This window comes from Balaenoptera physalus (assembly GCF_965194825.1).
Source record: "Balaenoptera physalus genome assembly, chromosome: 9".
Lineage (NCBI taxonomy): Eukaryota > Metazoa > Chordata > Mammalia > Artiodactyla > Balaenopteridae > Balaenoptera > Balaenoptera physalus.
Genome location: NC_138888.1, coordinates 7415811 through 7435692, shown reverse-complemented (window position 1 = coordinate 7435692; position 19882 = coordinate 7415811). Strand labels below are relative to the sequence as shown.

General features: G+C 43.8%; 1 protein-coding gene and 1 long non-coding RNA gene across 11 annotated transcripts in view; one reads left to right on the top strand and one right to left on the bottom strand.

Annotated features, from left to right (window-relative positions):
• Window positions 1–3257: 3257 nt before the first annotated feature.
• On the bottom strand, window positions 3258–10252 carry LOC309667318. Of its 2 annotated transcripts, XR_014267701.1 has the most exons (3): window positions 9934–10252; window positions 5590–5935; window positions 3258–5453 (listed from the first exon to the last, which is right to left on the bottom strand). It is a non-coding gene; the product is annotated as an uncharacterized lncRNA (long non-coding RNA). The 2 variants fall into 2 exon arrangements; XR_014267700.1 differs by having other exon boundaries at window positions 3258–5935.
• Window positions 10253–10376: 124 nt separating this feature from the next.
• MAP3K4 (mitogen-activated protein kinase kinase kinase 4) overlaps window positions 10377–19882 on the top strand; it is a 111088-nt gene continuing 101582 nt past the window's right edge. For 3 of the 9 annotated variants that reach the window (XM_082475526.1, XM_082475529.1, XM_082475525.1), the window contains exon 1: window positions 10377–10670. In XM_082475526.1, coding sequence (XP_082331652.1) covers window positions 10531–10670 — 140 coding nt within the window. In that variant the 5' untranslated portion in view covers window positions 10377–10530. The other 6 variants (XM_082475524.1, XM_082475527.1, XM_082475523.1 and 3 more) reach the window with 4 other exon arrangements.

Genomic DNA, 19882 nt, shown 5'->3' with positions numbered 1-19882 from the left:
ATCAGCCTCCTTCCAGAAGGGCCCACATATGTTGCTTTATGACAGTCATGTTTGAGACACAGACAATTCTAGCTCTGCAGTCAGTTGGTCAATACAATGTCTTAAACTTCCTCTGCTGCACCAGGTGCAAAATTAGAAGAAAGATGCAAAGAAAACCAAAGATCTAATGTGACAACTCGCTCTTGTTCTCACACTGATTTATATGATTTCTAATATAAATACATTATAATATAATATTTATACAATAGGTTTATATCACATTTATATGTAAATATTAATTTTATTATAGTATAGAGATATTATATATGTATAATAAATATACAGTATATTTTATAATATTTATAATATACTTGTATTACTTATATTTATTAACAAATATAACCCAGGAATTTGTTGAAAAGATGCCTGAGTCCTAACCCAGCGGTCTGATTCACTGATTCCTGGGTGGGACCTAGTGATTCGCGTTTCCGTATAGAGCTTGCAATGCCAGTGGCCTAAGGATCCTGCTTGGAGAAACACAAAGCTAGGATGTGCCGACCTGCTGCTACCCCCCTCCTTCCTCCTGCTCGTCTCTTATTTAGCTCTCAGGGCTGGACTTGGTGAGTCCCTGTGTGATGGTTAATTTTGTGTCAACTTGGCTGGGCTGCACTGTCCACATACGTGGTCAAACATTATTCTGGATGTTTCTGTGAGGTTTTTTGGGATGAGATGAACATGAAAAGTGGTGGATGCTGAGTAAAGCAGATTGCCCTCTGTAATGTAGGTGGGCCTCGTCCAATCAGTTGACACCCTGCAAGGAACAAAAGCCTGCCCTCCCCTGAGCAAGAGAGAACCCTGCCAGCAGATGGCCTTTGGATTTCGTCTGCACATTGGCTCTCCCCTTGTCTCCAGCTTGCTAGCCCACAGCCTCTGTAATCTTGTGAGCCAATTCCTTAAAATGAATCTCTTATAATATATATATTTATACATAAATATATATGTATCCTATTGGTTCTGTTTCTCTTGAACCCTGACTAATACACCCTGTGAGAATCTGAACTCACCTCCTTTTTACTGCAAAGCATATGCCATCGAACCCCACGTCAGAGTCTCTTGGTGTAGAGAACAAGGCCTGACCCCATCAGAACCACCCAGGAGCCCTAGAAAATGCAGGTTCCCAGTCTGCATCCCTAGAGACACTGACCCAGCAGGGGCTGGGTGGGCCCTGAAATCTGCACTTACAGAATACTTGGTTATTTTTTAGCATAGGACTCAAACTCATTTCAAAATGTGAGTTGCACTAGTGGAGAGCGTGGTGAATGACACAAAAGGACATAAGAACCAATCCTTCTGGCAGGGAGTTTGCAATTCAAGTGAGGACTTCGATTCTGGAATATTTGGGGAGTGACAGGAACCACACTGACCCACTGTACTGGATTGAATAGTGTCACCCTAAAATTCACGTCCTTCCTGGGAACCTCAGAATGTGACGATATTTGGGAATAGGATGGTTGCCAGTGTAATTAGTTAAGATGAGGTCATCGTGGAATAGGGTGGGCCCTTTATCCAATATAACTGGTGTCCTTATAAGAAGAGACACAGAGACAGACAGACAGAAGACGGCCATGCAATGACAGAGGCAGAGATTGGAGTGATGCTGCTGGAAGCCAAGGAAGGCCAAGGACTGCTGGCTGCCACCACAACCCAGGAGGGAGCCGTGGAACGGATTCTTCCCCTGAGCCCCCCAGAAGGAGCCAACCCTGCTGACACCTTGACTTTGGACTCCTGGCCATCAGACCTGTGAAAGAATAAATTTCTGTTGTCTTAAGTCACCCAGTCGGTGGTACTTTGTTATAGCAGCCCTAGGAAACTAATACACCCTCCCACTATTAATGACTAGAAAATTGGACAAAACGTATCAAACAATTGTTTGCAGATATTGGACAACTGACAGCACAGGCCTACTATCCATGGGGAAAGATCCATAAATGGAGTAGGGCGGCCCCCATGTGGACAACCAGTGCAGTCAAGGCTAAGTTGGAAAGTTCTGTGTTTGGGTGCCTGGATCCCTACTGGACGGCACCTCCCGTGGAGTCGGCAGCTGGTTATCTAGACTTCTGTCTTCCCACCTCTAGCCCACGCAGTGTTGTTCCGACTGAGCCCTCGGTAAATAAGTGAGGCATCCTCCTGGACCATGTTTCCCAAGCTCATGCTGCAGTTGAAAGTTTGGAAAAGTTTGGAGCTGTAACAGTGGTTCTAACCCTGGCTGGAATTTAGAATTACCTGAGGAATCTTCTCAGTGTATCGATGCTGGGGCCCCATCCCAGACCAGTTCAAGTCAGGTGTAGGAGAGGGGCGGGACCCTAGCATTAAGATTTTTTAAAACCTCCCCAGGAAATTCTGTCATGCAGCCAAAGAGGAGACCCACTGATCTGTATCTTACTTCCCAAACTGTTTTGAACAACCCTCCTAAAACCGAATGTAAACAGATGCTTCTTCGTGTAGGCATCTTGTAAGTTATTCCTCTACCGTAACGTAAGCGCATTCATCCTCGAATTCGCCCAAGCAGGTGGATGTTTTGTTTCATGGCTGTTGTTGTGTGGGTGTCCTCCAAGCCCACTCTGGGCACTTTTCCTCAGAGGAAACACAGCTGCCTGATGCCCCGGCAGTGATTTCCTGGAGTGGCTGTAGGTCCTCCTGGCCACTATGTGAAATCTGGTGTATTAGTTTCCCAGGGCTGCATGACAAAGTACCAAGACCGAGTGGCTTCAAGCAATAGACATTTATGCTCTCACAGTTCTGAAGGCCAGAAGTCCAAAGTCAAGGTGTCTGCAGGGCCATGCTCTCTCTGAAGGCTCTAGGTGAGGATCCTTCCTTGCCTCTCCCTGGCTTCTGGTATTTGCCCGCCATCGTTGGCTTGTAGATACATCACTCCAATCTTTGCCTCTATTGTCGCATGGCCTTCCCCCTGTCTCTCCATGTCGCCTTACCCCTGTGTGTGTCTATCTTTGTGTCGATTCTACTCTTCTTATAAGGATGCCACTTGCATTGAATTAAGGCCAATCCTACTCTGGTAGGACCTCATCGTAATTTACATCTTAAATGCATCTGCAAAGATCCCATTCCCAAATAGGTCACATTCACAAGTGCCGGGGTTAGTACTTCACCATAATCTTTTTGAAGGACACAACCCACAACACCAGGATTACCACATGCGTGCTGATTGCACCTGGCCAGTGAGGCTTAGTTATCTTTTTTTTTTTTTAAAGATTGATTGATTGATTGATTGATTGATTGCTATGTTGGGTCTTCGTTTCTGTGCGAGGGCTTTCTCTAGTTGCGGCAAGCGGGGGCCACTCTTCATCACGGTGCGCGGGCCTCTCACTATCGCGGCCTCTCTTGTTGCAGAGCACAGGCTCCAGACGCGCAGGCTCAGTAGTTGTGGCTCACGGGCCTAGTTGCTCCGCGGCATGTGGGATCTTCCCAGACCAGGGCTCGAACCCATGTCCCCTGCATTGGCAGGCAGACTCTCAACCACTGCGCCACCAGGGAAGCCCCAAGGCTTAGTTATCTTTGCTTGAAATTAACACCTCCATCTTTTCTCTTGGTCATTTTCTTTCAGCACAGGTCTGTTGGCTATCCAAGCAGAGTGCTCTATCCTTGCAGTTCAAAGTGTGGTCCACCTTCAGGCAGCATCCACAGCACCTGGGAGTTTGTTTGAAATGCAGATTCTCAGGTCCCACCTTAAACTCACTGATTTGGGAATCTGCAGTTTAACAAGATCTCCAGGTGATGCATATACACGTCACATTTTGAAAGTGCTCTAAAAACCAAAGACTCACCTTCCTTTTATACTGTTGAATGATTCTGATTGCTATGAACACATAGTGTCCTTTGTTTAAATAGGAATGAACCATTAAACATTCTTTTCTTAAATACCTTCTAATTATATTTTGAAATGTATTTGAAGTAAAAATGTTCTGAAGTTATGATTTCAAGTTCTCTGATTAGTTTAATCAAAACTAACCAAATCTGAATTATCAAGTGAATCATTGTAAGAAAAATCTTCCAATGGAATTATCTCCAGCCTGTATCACCCAAGTCTGGATGGAGTGAGGGAAGAGGATGATTACTCTGGAAATTTTAAAAAAAAATTTTGTTACCATTTTGGAGGAGAACCACAAAATAGCTGTTCTCAAATTTCAAACGTTTATTTTATGTAGCCCTAGCTAGAACACTGTATAGATGTATTAGGGAGGCACTTTGGGAAGTATTATAAACAGTGATTTCCTAAGAATGAGTTGTTAAAATACAGGATAGACTGCCTTATGAAACTGGGACACTTGTGATTGATGAAGAGAAAAATCTTGTTCTGAAAAGACAGATTAGGTAGCTTCCAAGGATATTTCCAACTCAAGATTTCATGTTGTTGCAAAACTACTCTGAAACTGTAAACTTCAGAAGGATGGCTCTTTACTTTTTGGAACTTATTTCTGGCCTTTGGTTATGAGTCCATTGCCTTGAAATATTTCTAATGTGCATCAGAGTCATAGCTCAATAAAAATCTGTGTTTTAAGCTCCATTTCAGTATTTATCCTGACTACTATCTTACTTCAACCAGAATAATGTAAGAGCTTTTTATTTGTTGGTGTGTAAGTGTATAGACGCAAATAGCCCAAAGAGCCATTAAGATGGTCCACTGTCAATATAAGAATACAGGTTATTTCTTTTCTTTCTAATACTTCTTGTCACTTAAAACCTCACATGATATGAGTTAACATTGCTTTTATGCCTCATACTGAATGTCTATTTTATATAGTTTTTCTTCCTTACTTGTGTCTACTTTGGTTGTCTCTCTTCACAACATCTGTTACCCTTTAAAAAATCTGCCTTTTGATGCTTCTTAGAGTCTATTTATACCACAGTAATTGTTACCTTAGGCTTATCTCCCCAATTAGATCCATCCATCCATCCATCCATCCAGTTTATTTTTTCAACAGACATTTTACTGAACATGTACTATGTGTAGGATGGTATTCTAGGTGCTGAAGATACAGTGATAGCAAGAAATATTGCCTGCTCTGGAGAACGTCACAGGGTAAGAAATACACGTCATCAACCAAATAGGAGATGTAGGTAGTGCTAAACTAAGGGTTTGCCCGAGATGTTATGGGGGCCTTCAGGGGAGCGCCTCACTGTCAGGGTAGGGCAGGCTGGTGGTGGAGCTCAGAGAAGTCTTCCCAGAGCGGGTGGGAGGCCCCTGAACTTCATTTGGAAGGAGAGGTGACACCGCCACATGGCAATGGGGAGCAGGAGCCCCTGGTAGAGGGTGCGGGAGCTTGGCGCTTGTTCCACTCAAGCTCCGAGCGCTGGTTCCGGGCTGTGTGCAAAGTCTACGCCTCTTGATTTGAAGGGATCTGAAAATAATTTAGGAACTGCAGCTTCACAATTCTCTAAAAGTCACACCTGGATGACTGAAAGAGAAGAGAAAGGATGAGAATCAGGCAAGTTCTGTGGCCGTTTTGGTGGGGAAATGACTGAAATGTTTGGCCAGCAAGAAGAGAGGGCTCTCTCAGAGATTTCATTTTTTTAAAGCCACCCATTCCTCACAGGATCCTGGAGAGGTGGAATGAGAAGTCAGAGCAGAGATGAGACGTGGGCACTCCTGACGTCTGCTGCCTGCGCTTCCTTCTGGAAGCTTCCAGGAGGAGGGCTCTTCACCGTGTGAATTTCCGCTAATGCATCTCTCACCCTTTAGAGTCCGACTTGTTCTATGTTGGAGGCCACTTCCTTTCCCTTAATTAGTTTCATTCACAGTATTCTAACCATTGAAAAAAATAGCGAGACTAATGTTTTGTCCTTTGTTTAATGAATCAGAGCTGGCGGGGTGATGCACTCTCTTTAGATCCTTTGTTTGCACAGAGAAGCACCTCTGAAATAAGGGATGATTTGGGTCCTGGTGGAGAAATAAGAAAAACGGTCAAGTCACCTCTCAGAAAAAAACCAAGGGAGATTTTATCTAACTTGCCACTATTCAAAAGAGAAAGACTAAACTTAAATGTTACAAGGGCTATTTAAAAGTGTGGCAACTAATTATCCTTTGTATGTATCCAGTTTTTTGTGTGCTTTACTAGTAGGTAGAAATAGATGCCGTAGTATCATTTTGGAAAAAAAAAAAAAAATCCATGTATGAAATGCCCAGTTTAGTTTTTCCTTGCTTGGAGTGAGGTTTTTATTGCTCTGTCACTGAGTCGGCCTTTCTGCGTGTGTGCTGCAGTGAACAGGAATCAATCCCCTCTGGTCACGGGCAGATTGGGAGGTTTGTACTCGTGTCTTTCTCTCTCTGCAGAGCTGCTAAGGAACCACCAGAGAGGAGAGGGCAGGGCTGGGGAAGAATCTAGGTGGAAAGCTCACGAATACCATAGGGAAGGGAGACACTTATTCTAGGTAAAGTACAGCCCCATGCTCCTAATAATTAAAAACCTACAGCCTTAGAGGTTTTGTTGTGTTTTTTTAAACAAAGACATAACCCTATTTACAGCATAGCTTGAGCACATTCTTTTTGAATTATCTTGTCACAGAACCATAAAATTAACTTTCTGCTAATACACTAGCCTTGATAAGATGCTAAGGCATTATAATGATGCCCTTAACACGGATACATATATAGATATAGATACACAGACAGATGGATATCTATACCTATGTTGGTTTAAGGCTTTATCATAGTGGTAGAATGTGTCAAAATTGGGCCTGAAACTAGTGGTAAGCAAAGTTAAGAATGTTCTGTAGCTTAACCTAAACTGGACCTTTGGTAAAACTTTAATCTGGCTTTTGTAACTCATTTTAAAGTAAAGAAAGTTAATAAGGGCTATGTGAATTCAGTCTCGAGGACAGAGTGAGAGGCAATCCTCTGAAGATCTTTTTGCCATTGTTTTTAAGAACATGATTAAAGGCAATGAGATCAGCCACATGCTAAACGGTGATAAATTTAGAGACAAAAATCTAATTATAATAGTAGCTCATTAATGTTAAAAAAAATCCTACTTTCTGAAAGCAATAGTATTTACTGAGTTCCTCCGATGTTTGGGGCACCCAGTGAAGCCTTGGTCCCCTCCCTCCAGGACTGTTCCTGTGGTGGTCAGAGGTCAGTGGTGGATGACAGAAGGTGTCTGTCCTGAAGGAGTGGACACCCCAGCAGAGAAGGAATCTGGGGGCTGGAGGGAGTGAGGGCTGTGAGGGCCTGGGCGTGGGCAAAAAGTCATGCACCTTAATTGAACATTTAGTACCAGTTAAGTAGGGTTCCTACACATGAAGCCTTACCTGATCAGCTAGATGTAAATTTGTTTGGTTCCTGCTGAAATAGACAGTACCCTCAGGTGGAAATGAAAACAACAAGTCTCCCTGATGCTGGTCTGTGTTGCTGAGTGTTTCTGTGGCAGGTGCGTGTGTGTGCCTGTCTGTTCCCTCAAAGTCAGCGGTCAAAGCTGGTTGAATACCAACATCGAAGAATACATGGTATAGTGTTATTTAGAGGAGAGGGATCTGTTTGATTCTGTAACATGTAAAGCTTCTAATATGTCTTCCAAGAAGGATTCTGGCTCAGAGGATTGCAAAGGAGCATTAGGAAAACTAGAATTACAGAAAGCTGGGAAATACTTTGCGGAGTTTTCGTCACACAGTGGCCTTGAATTAGTGTGTAAAGAATAGTTTTTATTAAGATGAAATCAGTTTTTCCCTTTTGAACAACTATTTTTAAATCACCATTTGAATGGATGCCAATTCTTAGCCTGCAGGAGTGCCCGCATCTTGTTCCTGCCTTAGGGAGCGCGCGTCACCAGGTGAGAGGTGGCCTCCGAAGAAGCAGGCACGGCTTAGACTGGAAAGGGCGGGCCAAGTGGAAAGGTAGGGCCAAGTGGAAAGGTAGTGTGATGGAAGAGAACCTCCTTTTGCACAATCCGAGTAGCAGGACCAGGTATGGAGCATGTGAAGAACTCAAAAATGTCCGGTAAGGACTTTATTGTGACAGCAACGAGATGCCAGTAAAATGAATTAGATAAGAGTGACATGTTTAGATCAGATTCAGAAAGGCTGTTGTGGCCTGCAGCGTGAGAAGAGGTTGGTTGGGCAGTGAGCGCTCCAACAGGCAGGGAGAGCTGGAGACTGTCGCGATTATCCAGGGAGATGCGACAGTGGTCTGAGCTAGCTAGCGAGGTTGGAGAGAAGTGAATGGATTCCAGAGGGAGGGAGAGTTTGATGGGACTTGGACCCATCAGTCAGGGGCTGAGTGGTGGTTGTTCAGAGTTCTGACTGGGTGAAGGTGCCGTAGTTCATCAAGTCAGAGAACACAGGCAAGGAGCGGGTGTGAGGTTGGTGTGCGTAAGAAGGAAATAAATTCAGATCTTGAAATCTGGAATACTGAATTGCAGAAACGAAGTGGCACAGAATAGGAGGAGAGCAAAAACAAAAAAGGCTGATACAGGACACAAAATTAACTTGAATGAAGACAAAATTCACAGCACTTAAATTGAACACTTAGTACTAGTTAACGTGGGTCTCTACAGGCCTTACATGATTAGTTAAGTGTAAATTTGTTTGATTTCTGCTAAAACAGTACCCTCAAGTGGCAATTAAAACAACAGCAAAGCATACATCTCTCAAACGCTGGCCTATACATCAAATATTATAGATTTACAAGCGGGGAGACCTGAGGACAGGCCCCAGGTTGACTGTCTTCAGGAGTTATTTGTGAGCTATAACCGATTCAAACTATTACAATACTTAAAGATGTGTTAGTGAGGATAAAGTTAAGTGATTTGGTCATACCACTGTTTCAAAAGAAAATTTGAAATTCAATAAGTAAGAAGTTATCACAATTTTCTTTTGAAATAGTGCTATGACCAAATCATTTAACTTTATTCTGACCAATCTGTGTAAAATAGCATTGTCCCCTCCAGCCTCTTCCCAGCTTACTTTTCTCCATAGCAGTTATCACCCACTGATATGCTAAGTATTTACTTGTTTGTTTTTCTTCTGTCCTCTCTCTTCCCCTTACTCATCTAGGATGTTACCTCTACCAGGAAAAGACTTTGTTTTGCTTACTACTATATCCCCAGCGTCTAGCTTAGTTCCCGGCACATATATGCATTTAGTAAGTATTTGTTGAATAACTGTTTTTGAGTAAATAAAATGAATGTCAATTTGGAAATTCAGCTCTATCAGGTCATATAATAATAGACTATCTTAATAAAGAAATTAGACTGAAAAAGTTCTTAAACTACAGAGAAATTTCTGTAACGTACTTTGAATGCACTATAGCTAATTTCACACATATATGTGAAATACACGAATATGTATATACAGTATAATGTACTTATGAATGCGACATAGCTAACTGGCCTTTAAATATAATCATATTTAAACTTTTCCATCTTGGCCACTTTTCTTACCAACGTTTAATCAAAACGTGTATTTTACATATTCAAGCTCCACCAAACGAGCGTTTGAAAACCAGTGCATTTGAAGGAATAGAAATGTACTTAATTTTAAATGATACTGTTTTTGAATTAACTCTGGACTTCACCTTAAGGGAAAATTTGTAAATATTTGCAAATTAAAACTGTGAAGTCTCAGATGCTCTCTGAGTAAATGAGGCAGTGATATTTCAACAGTATTTTTATAACTCTGAAATAATCTTTAGAACTGTTTTCTTTTTTCTTTTCCTTTAGTGTAGGAGCACTCCAGCCCGAGTTTCTGGAAGATCAGTACCCCCTCTTGTGATCCAGAGGTTGGAAGGTTAGATCAGTGTTCTTTCCCGCCCTGTTGATAGCAGGGTAACTTTAATGTTCTGCGTTTCCAGAGTCTCTGTTTACGCAGTCTCAGAACCCTGAGTCTTGTGTGTGTGTTGAAGATTGCTCTTTCATCGGAGTGCACCCCCGACCCCCCAGGACTCACAGGTCTCCCAAAGCCTCCACGCCCGCGCGTGAGCGGTGAGCGTTACATCCACCCCTGTTTCTGAGGATGGCATCTACGTTTGGCGACGATCCTCTTGCTAAAGTTCACAAAGCACTTAAAAGTCAGGAGTCGCCGCCTAAGCCAGGCCGCGATGCCCTTCCCGGGGCCCTCGGTGCACGCCCCACGCCGACCACCTGGGAGCACCGGCGCGCACAGCCCACCGCACACTCCCCGCGAGCGGAGCCAGACGGCGGCGGCGGCGAGGCCCGGCCCCCGGGGCAGAGCGCCGCTACCCCAACCTGCTAGCTGTCTGCCGCCCGGTCTCCCACGCCTCCACCCCTCCCCTCCCCTCCCCTCCCTTCCCCGCCGGTCCATCCCGGCGCCCGCCGCCGCCTCCCTGGGAAGCTTGTCCCTCGCCGCCCGCCGTAGCCCGGCGCTGCCCGGTCGCCGTCTCCAAGATGGCCGCGGCGCGAGCGGCTCCTGCGGCGGGCTAGAGGCGGAGGCGGAGCCGAGTCACTCCTGCACTCCGGGGCTCCGGTCCCCCGCGCCAGGCTGCAGCTTACTGCCCGCGGCGGCCATGCGGGGCTCCGTGCACGGATGAGAGAAGCCGCCGCCGCCGCCGAGCTGGTCCCGCCGCCCGCCTTCGCCGCCACTCCCGCCGCCGCCATGGAGGAGCCGCCGCCGCCGCCGCCGCCGGCGGAACCCGAACCCGAGCCGGAGCGCTGCCGGGCGGCGAAGTGAGTGGGGCTGCCGCGGCGGGGCCGGCGCAGAAAGCGGGTCTCGTCCTGGCCCGAGCTTGGTCGGGGGCCCGAGGGGGCGTGGGGGCCTCTGCTTCCCGCCAGGTGGTGCGGGAACATCCAGGCTGCCGGGCCGGAGGGGCGGGGTGCAGCCCTGGACGGAGGGCACGGCGGCCGGGTCGGCCCAGGGACCTCTGCCGGGGCGCCGCGGGTCCGGCCGAGCGCTCAGCCCGCCGGCCCTCCCTGCAGCTTCGCCGCGCACCGGGAATGCGGCGGGGCGGGAGCGTAGCGGGGGCGCCCCTGGTCCTGCCGGGACTGGGACCCCCCCCTCCCCTCCCCCTTCCCCTTCCCCTTCCCCTTCCCCTTCCCCCTCCAAGGCTTCCGAACCGGCGCCGCGCTGAAACTACGCCCCTCGTTACTAAGCGAAAATGCTACCTCCCCTTCGCCCCCGCTCGAGTAAAGAGGTAGACGCTCGTGAAGCAGATGCACACTGGCTGTTTCCCCTTCGTTCTCCTCCTGCCCTCCGTTTGTCTCCCCCCGAGTGTGCCTGCTGTCTCTCCTGTGAGAAACTGCATCTAGGCTGTGCAAACAGGTTGGTTTCTCTTTCTGAGGGCCCTTTACCGGCCGTGAGTAGTAGCGTTGTGCAGATTGTTGCTCACACGTGCACATCAAGTGAAGGATTGATTTGTCCAAAACTTTGCTCCCACAGGGAGCTCTAATATGGAACTTTGGTACCCAAAGCATTCGTTGCATTCTGTTCCCTAGGGGCTCTATTAATGAATTCTTATGTCATTTTTCTGATCGGGAGATGAAATTCACCATAACTAAGAATTTCCCTCTTATATGCCTCCGTTTGTATGTTCAAATGCCCTCTTACCCCTGTCTTTTGCATCCCAGTGTAAACTTGCAAACTGCTGCCCCCTGTCCCCTGTAATGAAAATATTTCCACGTCTCCTCTTGCATCTTGCTGTCTTGCTCTGTAGTTGCAGGAATAAGGGAGTTAAGTGTCCTCTTTCTTTTTCCTCCTTAAAGAAATTTTAAACAAAGTCTGCAGCTGTAGTTAGAACTGAATACAGGAACCACATTCGTGCTTGTTATGACCCAGTCGGCCCAAACAGATTTGTTTTGTTTTTATAAGCTGTGAAGAAAGTCGTTCTTCATTTTCCTTAACTCTGAGGTACTTCCGAGATACTCTTGTGAACTTTTAGGGAACACCTTCTCTAAATAATGGTACATGGTGTAATGAGAATTCATTTTGGTCCTTTGGAATACATCTCACATTTTTAGAACTTTTGTCAGAAAGTTTATCATATAAATTTGTTAGTAGATTCATACTTTGACTATTTTGACTCCTTTAAGTTTTTCTTTAAAAATAATAATAGCGAACACTTACTAATCGTTTAAAATGTGCCATTTCCTTTGCTTCTATTAACCCATTTAATCTTGACCAACAACCTTATGAGGAACATACTATTACTGTCTCTTTTTAAGATGAGGAAACTGAGTCACAAAGTTAAGTGTTTTGTCCAAGGTTTCACAGTTAGTGCTGAACTCAGGTCTGGCTGCACATTCCCTGCTCTTAACCGCCATGAAGAAGAGAGTTGATTTCATTATACAAACGGGCAGATCAGAAGTTATAATTCTGTATAACTATAATTTGGGAAAAAATGGATGTGAACATCCTTAGGTAAAAGGAACAGAGAGAACTGCAAATGTGCTGTAAAAAATGACTGTTTCTCTAATGATAAAAAGAAACCTTGAGTTTTCAGCCAGGTTTCTGTCTTTGTTATAGTAGAAATAGGTCAGGATAATCGGCTTCATCCAACTTTAAGTGAACAGCAGTGTACGAACAAGAAGATCTTAGAAGTATTTTTCTTAGCAACATTGCAGTTAATTTTACAATAGCAAATCTGTAAAACATTACTTGACAAAGCTGTTATTTTTTCTTTTATATGCCCTCATTGTCACCACCACCTTTTTAATACACAGAGCTGACCTCTGACCAACTTACTGTAGATCATTAGTAAAAGATGCTTCAGGAGTTCTGCAGTTGTTTATTTGAATTTCTTTTACTTATGTTTTTAACCATTTTAAAGAAGCTCAACATTCATTTTCAAATAATGCTAGATGCCACATTTAACGCATAGGAGACCAATAATGTGACTTGTGCTACTAGGTTAACTGGTTTGGGGACAGACCAGAATAAAGCTCCATCTGCCATCTTTGTTCATGCACTTCATGTTGATGTGTCATTGATTAGGAAGGCTGATCTGATGCACAGGTCTTTTGTGGAAAGCAGGCCGGCACACGTTGGCCAGTGCAGCAGTGCGGCAGGTGCCAGCCCAGTACATCTGCTCAGCGCGTGCTGACGTGAGAGTTATGCAATGACAGGGGAACACAAAACAGGTTGAGAAGCGATAGTGCTCTTATGGTTTTACTGCCTGTTGTCAGTGGTGGATACTTCTTGTCCTTGTTTTTGATAAATAATTCATGATAAGGATAGCAGTTGTTATTGTTAGTGATTAAACTTAGAAATAAGCATTCCTTATAATTTCTTTTTTAAGCTTCTGGGTCAGTTGTAGGAGGATCCTGAGATTATAAGGAGAGCTTTTAAAACTAATTTGGAACAATTTACTTTTGTGATTTCTTGAATCTGCACTTAAAAAAAACGCAGATCTTGGCTATTAAGGCTGATAGGAGACTCCTCCTATCTCCTGTAAGTTTTCATAAAAATGTTTATGTTAAAAATAGCCTCCTTGGGCTTCCCTGGTGGTGCAGTGGTTAAGAATCCGCCTGCCAAATGCAGGGGACACAGGTTCAAGCCCTGGTCCGGGAAGATCCCACATGCCGCGGAGCAACTAAACCCGTGCGCCACAACTACTGAGCCTGCACTCTAGAGCCTGTGAGCCACGACTACTGAGCCTGCGTGCTGCAACTACTGAAGCCTGCGTGCCTAGAGCCCGTGCTCCGCAACAAGAGAAGCCACCGCAATGAGAAGCCCGCGCACCGCAACCAAGAGTAGCCCCCGCTCGCCGCAACTAGAGAAAGCCCGCACGCAGCAACGAAAACCCAGTGCAGCCAAAAATAAATAAAAATAAATAAATTTATTTAAAAAAATAGCCTCCTTGTTCTCATTTATTGGCCAGTGTAAAGTACTTGTTACACGAAATAACTTTTTTAAACCAGTGATTTTATTTACTTTTTATAATATGGTTCTTATAAGTTCATTTGAAAAAATGGGTTTCACTACTAAAAAAGTACTTCAATATTCTGTCCCTCCTAGGTGATTTGATCTCTCCCTCTCCTTGAATGTCCCCTTGGAGCCTGCTTGTTTCAGTCTTGCCATTGGATGTCACTTATTTATTCTCCTTAGCGAAACCCACCTTACGGTGCAGCTGCAGGCTCTCCCGGCAGCATCAGTGATGAGCGTGGCTTGAGACCCTTACTAGGGCAGATACCGTTGGCAGGGGTGGCTTTAGGCAGAGAAGGAGTGACCACACAGCAGTAACAAAGGGCTCCAGTGATAGCAGAAGCTCCTTCATGTTCTGAAATGGGGACAGCTCGTCTTTCAAGAAGGACTTTGTGGTTCCCTTTAGTTGTCATATTGTTAGAAGTTGCGTCTACTTCTTTCACGTGCGTTCTCTTAATGTCTTGTAAATCTTGTTCTGAGCCCTACTGAAATAAGGGGCTATAAAGTCTTGATTGTTTACTGGATACATTGCCTTAATAACTTCCTGTTACTTAATAATTCCTCACTCTTCAGTGATCATCATTTTTACTCCTAACATGCTGTTGTTTTAGCCTTCGCATTTGACCGGGTGGTATGTATTGTTTATAAAGACACTTTGATGCCTCCAGTCAGTAGGCCATTGGAAATAATTTCTTTTAAAGAGAAAATGGGGGAAATGTTAGAAAAAGAGTTTGGCCAGTAACTGCTGTGGGTCTTTATAAGCTGGCATTCCCTGGGCAGCATAAGGTAAGCAAGGTCCAGGTACTGTGCTTCAGCTCCTACTTGGCTTTGTCTGTACCTGGTGGGTCAGTGTATTCTCTTGCCTGTAGAAAGCCAAAGTATAATTAAGAGATTGATTGGTAAGCATGACATCAGCTAGGGAAGTTAGTTGAATGATCTTAGTGACTAATGTTAACAGACCAGGTTGGCGTGCATCCCTAACAGGCGTACCCCCTGCTTCTAGGATGAGAGGCAGGTGACAAGAGTCTTACTCTTAGGTTTTCGTTTCCCTAGACTTCACACAGGCTGTTGTTTTTTTTTTTCCTCTGGTCACTAACCTCCCTCAATTTGTTAGGTTATAGTGTGTTTGATTTTAATCTTCAGTCTTACTTTAATTAGATTATGACAAACCTTGCTTTTCCTGCTTTACTTTGAGGTATATTGTATCCTTGTCCCTTAAAGACATCTGTTTAAAAAACCCTCAGTGGTAGATTTTGACTAATGTTAAGTCTCAGAGGATCACCTGTCTTCACCCTCCTCATAATCCACTCCTCTGACCCTGCCCCCGACAAAGAATCCTTTGGCATAGTTTCTGAAAAAGGTGTGGCAAAGATGTCAGTGGTTGGTGCTTTCATAAAATGTTTTTTGACTCTTGTGAGTATTGTGTTCAAAAAAGATCATGATGGTATGTGGTTTTTCTGGATTTGTCATAAAATTAAATTTATTTTTATTTTTTTAATAAATTTATTTATTTTTGGCTGCATTGGGTCTTCGTTGCTGCGCGTGGGCTTTCTCTAGTTGCAGCGAGCGGGGGCTACTCTTCCTTGCGGTGTGCAGGCTTCTCATTGCAGTGGCTTCTCTTTGTGGAGCACGGACTCTAGGTGCGCAGGCTTCAGTAGTTGTGGCATGCGGGCTCAGTAGTTGTGGCTCACGGGCCCTAGAGCGCAGGCTCAGTAGTTGTGGCGCACAGGCTTAGTTGCTCCGTGGCATGTGGGATCTTTCCAGACCAGGGATCGAACCCGTGTCCCCTGCATTGGCAGGTGGATTCTTAACCACTGTGCCACCAGGGAAGTCCGTAAAATTAAATTAAAAAAATTTAGACCTACACAAGAATTCTGTGCAGCTATTAAAAACCATGTTTTTAAGGAATATTCAGTGACATGGGCAAATGCTCATGATATAATTCCTTCTAGGTAAGTCTTCATACAAGTGGGACCTGAGTGTCTACTTTTAAGGAGATTCTCAGGTACTTCAGATTTATACATACCCACCACTGTGTTCAATGAGAAAAGCAGATATACAACAGCATGTGCAGAAGATGGTAGCCAATATTTGACGTGGCTGCTCGGCTCGTATAGATCTCTCCACCAGCTGTGACTGTCCTGCCCCCTCACCCAACCCCGTGGCCTCCCCTCTCTCGATTCTAGCTCCATGGTGCAGATTGGAGCTGCCCTCGGCTTACGCACTCCTGGCTATAGGGATGGGCGCTTGATGCAAGCCAGGCCATGCGAGTTCTTTCCTAGGATTTTTCAAATTGGAGCTGGGGGACAGAAAAGCTCTTTTTAGTAACTGAAATGTATACTGTGGAGTCCTGAGCCTAGAGCTAGCTCCCTGAAGCTGTAGTCACCATCTCATAGAGAACTCGTTTGGTTTCAGACAGTGACGTTGAACCCCAGAGAAAAGAAGAGACCAAAAGAAGTCTTTGGCTATTGTCCTTTTATGCTACATTCACCCCCATTTTTCTCTTGATTCGATATGTGAATTGATAAATTCTTTATTTCTGCATAAACTATTAATAATTTGAGTTGGGCTTCTTAAAATCCTTATACTTAGTATGAACCCATTAAAAAAAAAAGTATATATGTGTCTAGAAAAAAGGTTGAAGGGATACATCCTACTTTTTTCCTAAAATTTTTTACAATGAACGTTACATGTTTTTACTTTACAATAAAAAGCTAGAGAGCCCAAATTCCTGTACATTTATAATTTTAAGTCTCTTTACTTTGCATTGTTCCTAAAATTGAAATTGATGAGATTCTATATGTAATATAAAGAGACTATTGTTGCCAAATTTTAATTTAAATTTTCTTTTTTAAAATTTTAGTATAGATGCACTGTCTGAGCTGACGATACCCATTTGGTTTTCTTTAATTATTTAGTTCATCCTGGATAACAGAGTTTGTAGTTGAGATACAAGCAACAGCAGCAGTAACAGACAAAGGGCTTGCTCTATGGTGGCCTTTACAGTCGTAGAATTATGACTTCGATCTATAACTATATTCTCAACATGTATGTTATGTTAAAATACTTCCCCGTTTTTAAGAGGCATGGTTGAAACCACTGTATTTTAAAAGGAACGTTATTTCTCTGGAAAGTAGGTGTGGTAGGTACAGTCTTATATTTCCCACAGACCTCACACTCACGTATGGAGTGCAGGCTGCCTTTAGATATTTATTCACTAATGGCATAGGCAAAATGAAACTTTGTTTTTGACCTGTAGGAACACTCATTTGTCGTATTTCGCAGACATCAGTAGAAGTGTTAGTCTCCTGGGTCATATGGGTGCCCAATGTTTATAAAGTAGCAGGGAGAGATATTAAGAACGTATTAGGCATTCTTTCAAAAGCGTTTCATAAGAGGATTTCATTTCAGCATAATTTCAGAAGAAATCAGCCTTCTGTGGAAAAAAGTAGATGCTAAGCTTTAAAGCTGATCAGATTTGATGTTTTCAGTGGAGCCTTTTTTTTTTTCTTTTTGCATGTGAGCAGGCTATTTGAGGATACTGCTGAACTGTAGAATGTTCTCAACAGGGCTTATTAGAGGACAACTAGTTTGGAGATGTAAAATTAATAGAAATTGTCAACCTTTTTAGTCTTTCAGTGGAAATAGTTTGGAAGAAAATTTAATACATGCATTAATTTTATTGTACCATTAAAATTCTGAAGTCTTTTTGTGTAGGAACATAAAAATATAGGTATAACTTGGTTTTCTCACAAAATTTTTTTTTTAATAAATTAATTTATTTATTTTTTGGCTGTGTTGGGTCTTTGTTGCCGTGCACGGGCTTTCTCTAGTTGCAGCGAGCAGGGGCTACTTTTCATTGTGGTGCGCGGGCTTCTCATTGCGGTGGCTTCTCTTGTTGTGGAGCACAGGCGCTAGGCGTGTGGGCTTCAGTACTTGCGGTGTGCGGGCTCAGTAGTTGTGGCTCGCGGGCTCTAGAGCGCGAGTAGTTGTGGCGCACGGGCTTAGTTGCTCCGTGGCATGTGGGATCTTCCTGGACCAGGGCATCTGAGCCATGCCCTTCATTTCAGAGGTGAGAAAACCAGCCTACAGAGGCTGCAGCTTCCCCAGGGTCACAGCCTAGGACCCAGGTCTCCAGGCTCTCGCCTCCCGTTCCTTCTGTCACACTCTGCTCCTGTTAGTATCCAGAGCTAAAGGTGCTCTTCAGCTCAGGCCCAACACACCAACCATGGATGGAATACTATGTTTTCTGGATTAATTGGACTTTACAGGGTGGAGAAGTGATGAAAGATTAGCTTTCAGAAAAAGAAAAAAAAATGCAAAAAAAATACCCAACCCTGAAATCTCCCCGAAACTCATTGTACGCAACTTTTTTCCCATGAAACTTTATTTCAAGTTCACAGAATAAAGAGGTGCCAGCGCTCAAACCGTTTTAGAGATCTTGTTATTTTTTTCTCTGCTCAGTCTTTAGGTCAATCAGGCAGTAAGATTATAATTTCTGTCCTGGGGTGGTGATGTTGAAACTCTGGCTGTGATTGTGACCTATGGTAGGAAATATGTTTTACAACAGTATGTGGGTGCTGTATAACTGAAACAAAAATTTATGAAACGATGTTTGACCTTGTAATATATGATATATGCTGATAATTCTTGTTTTGTTCTCTTCTACTAAAAAAATTGTTCATCATGACTCATTAAGTTGATTTTATTATCCACAAATGGGTTGTGACCCTTATTTTGAAAAACACGGCTCTACCAAAATTTTTAAAAGATGCTATTGTAAATACTTTGTCCTTTGTCCCTTGAGATTGAATCAGGAGAACAAGCATTGTGCTTATCCACTAAATGATCAAAAGGCATTTTGAAGAAGCTAGGCACGATTGGGATCCGACTGTTTCTTCTTTGAAAACAGCATTATTTCCCAAAGGCAAGAAGAAGAATGCATCTTATCCTTGTGTCTCAAGGTTGTTCTCTTGGTTGCTTATCCTTAAACACAAGGGTTGTAAAGATGAGTTTAAAATTTGGTATTAATTTTACAGTAAAATTTGGGTTGGAATATATGAGTACATTAGATAATTTGTTCATTTTTCTCTGAAACACTAATATGTATTTTAATTTTTTTTCAAGTAGAGCAGTCCTCAAGAAAAGAAAAAAAAGGAACTCATTCTCTCCTGCTCTGTGTGTGTATGTGTGTGTGTGTGTGTGTGTGTGTGTGTGTGTGTGTGTTAGGGTACAGCAGTTTTCACTGCAGTGAAGTATATTTTTATTTTTAAAAAAAATTTATTTATTTATTTATTTTTGGGCTGCATTGGGTTTTCATTGCTGCACGCGGGCTTTCTCTAGTTGCGGCGAGCGGGGGCTACTCTTCGTTGCAGTGCGCGGGCTTCAGTAGTTGTGGCTCGCGGGCTTCAGTAGTTGTGGCTCATGGGCTCTAGAGTGCAGTCTCAGTAGCTGTGGTGCACGGGCTTAGTTGCTCCGCAACATGTGGGATCTTCACGGACCAGGGCTGGAACCCGTGTCCCCTGCATTGGCAGGCGGATTCTTAACCACTGCGCCACCAGGGAAGTCCCCAAGTATATTTTTAAGAAAAGGATGACCTGGGTGTTATATTTTGCTCTCCTTCTTTGCCTTGTTAATTCTTCCTCCTCCTCCTGGTCTTCTTTTAAGCATTGCTTACTTCAGGGTCAGCCTTCCCTTGACCTCATACCCCTTCACTATAAGTTAGATTAAGTCCTTCTGTTCTGAGTCTTCCTAGTTCCGGTGGTTTGGCCTCAATAGCCATCAGACTCCAGGAGGGCAGGGACATGGTTGTTTGGCTCACTTTTAGGTCTCAGTTCCTGGCACAGTGTCTAATGATTGGTAGGCTCTCCACAGGTACTTGTTGGATGGAGGAGGCAGTGGATATATTGGAGGGCACAGAGGTGTTGGTACTAGACAGACAGGCTTTGAATCTTACCTTTTAATTAGTAGCGTCTGATTTGGGGAAAGTTACTTAACTTCTCTCAGAGTCAGTTTGCTCATT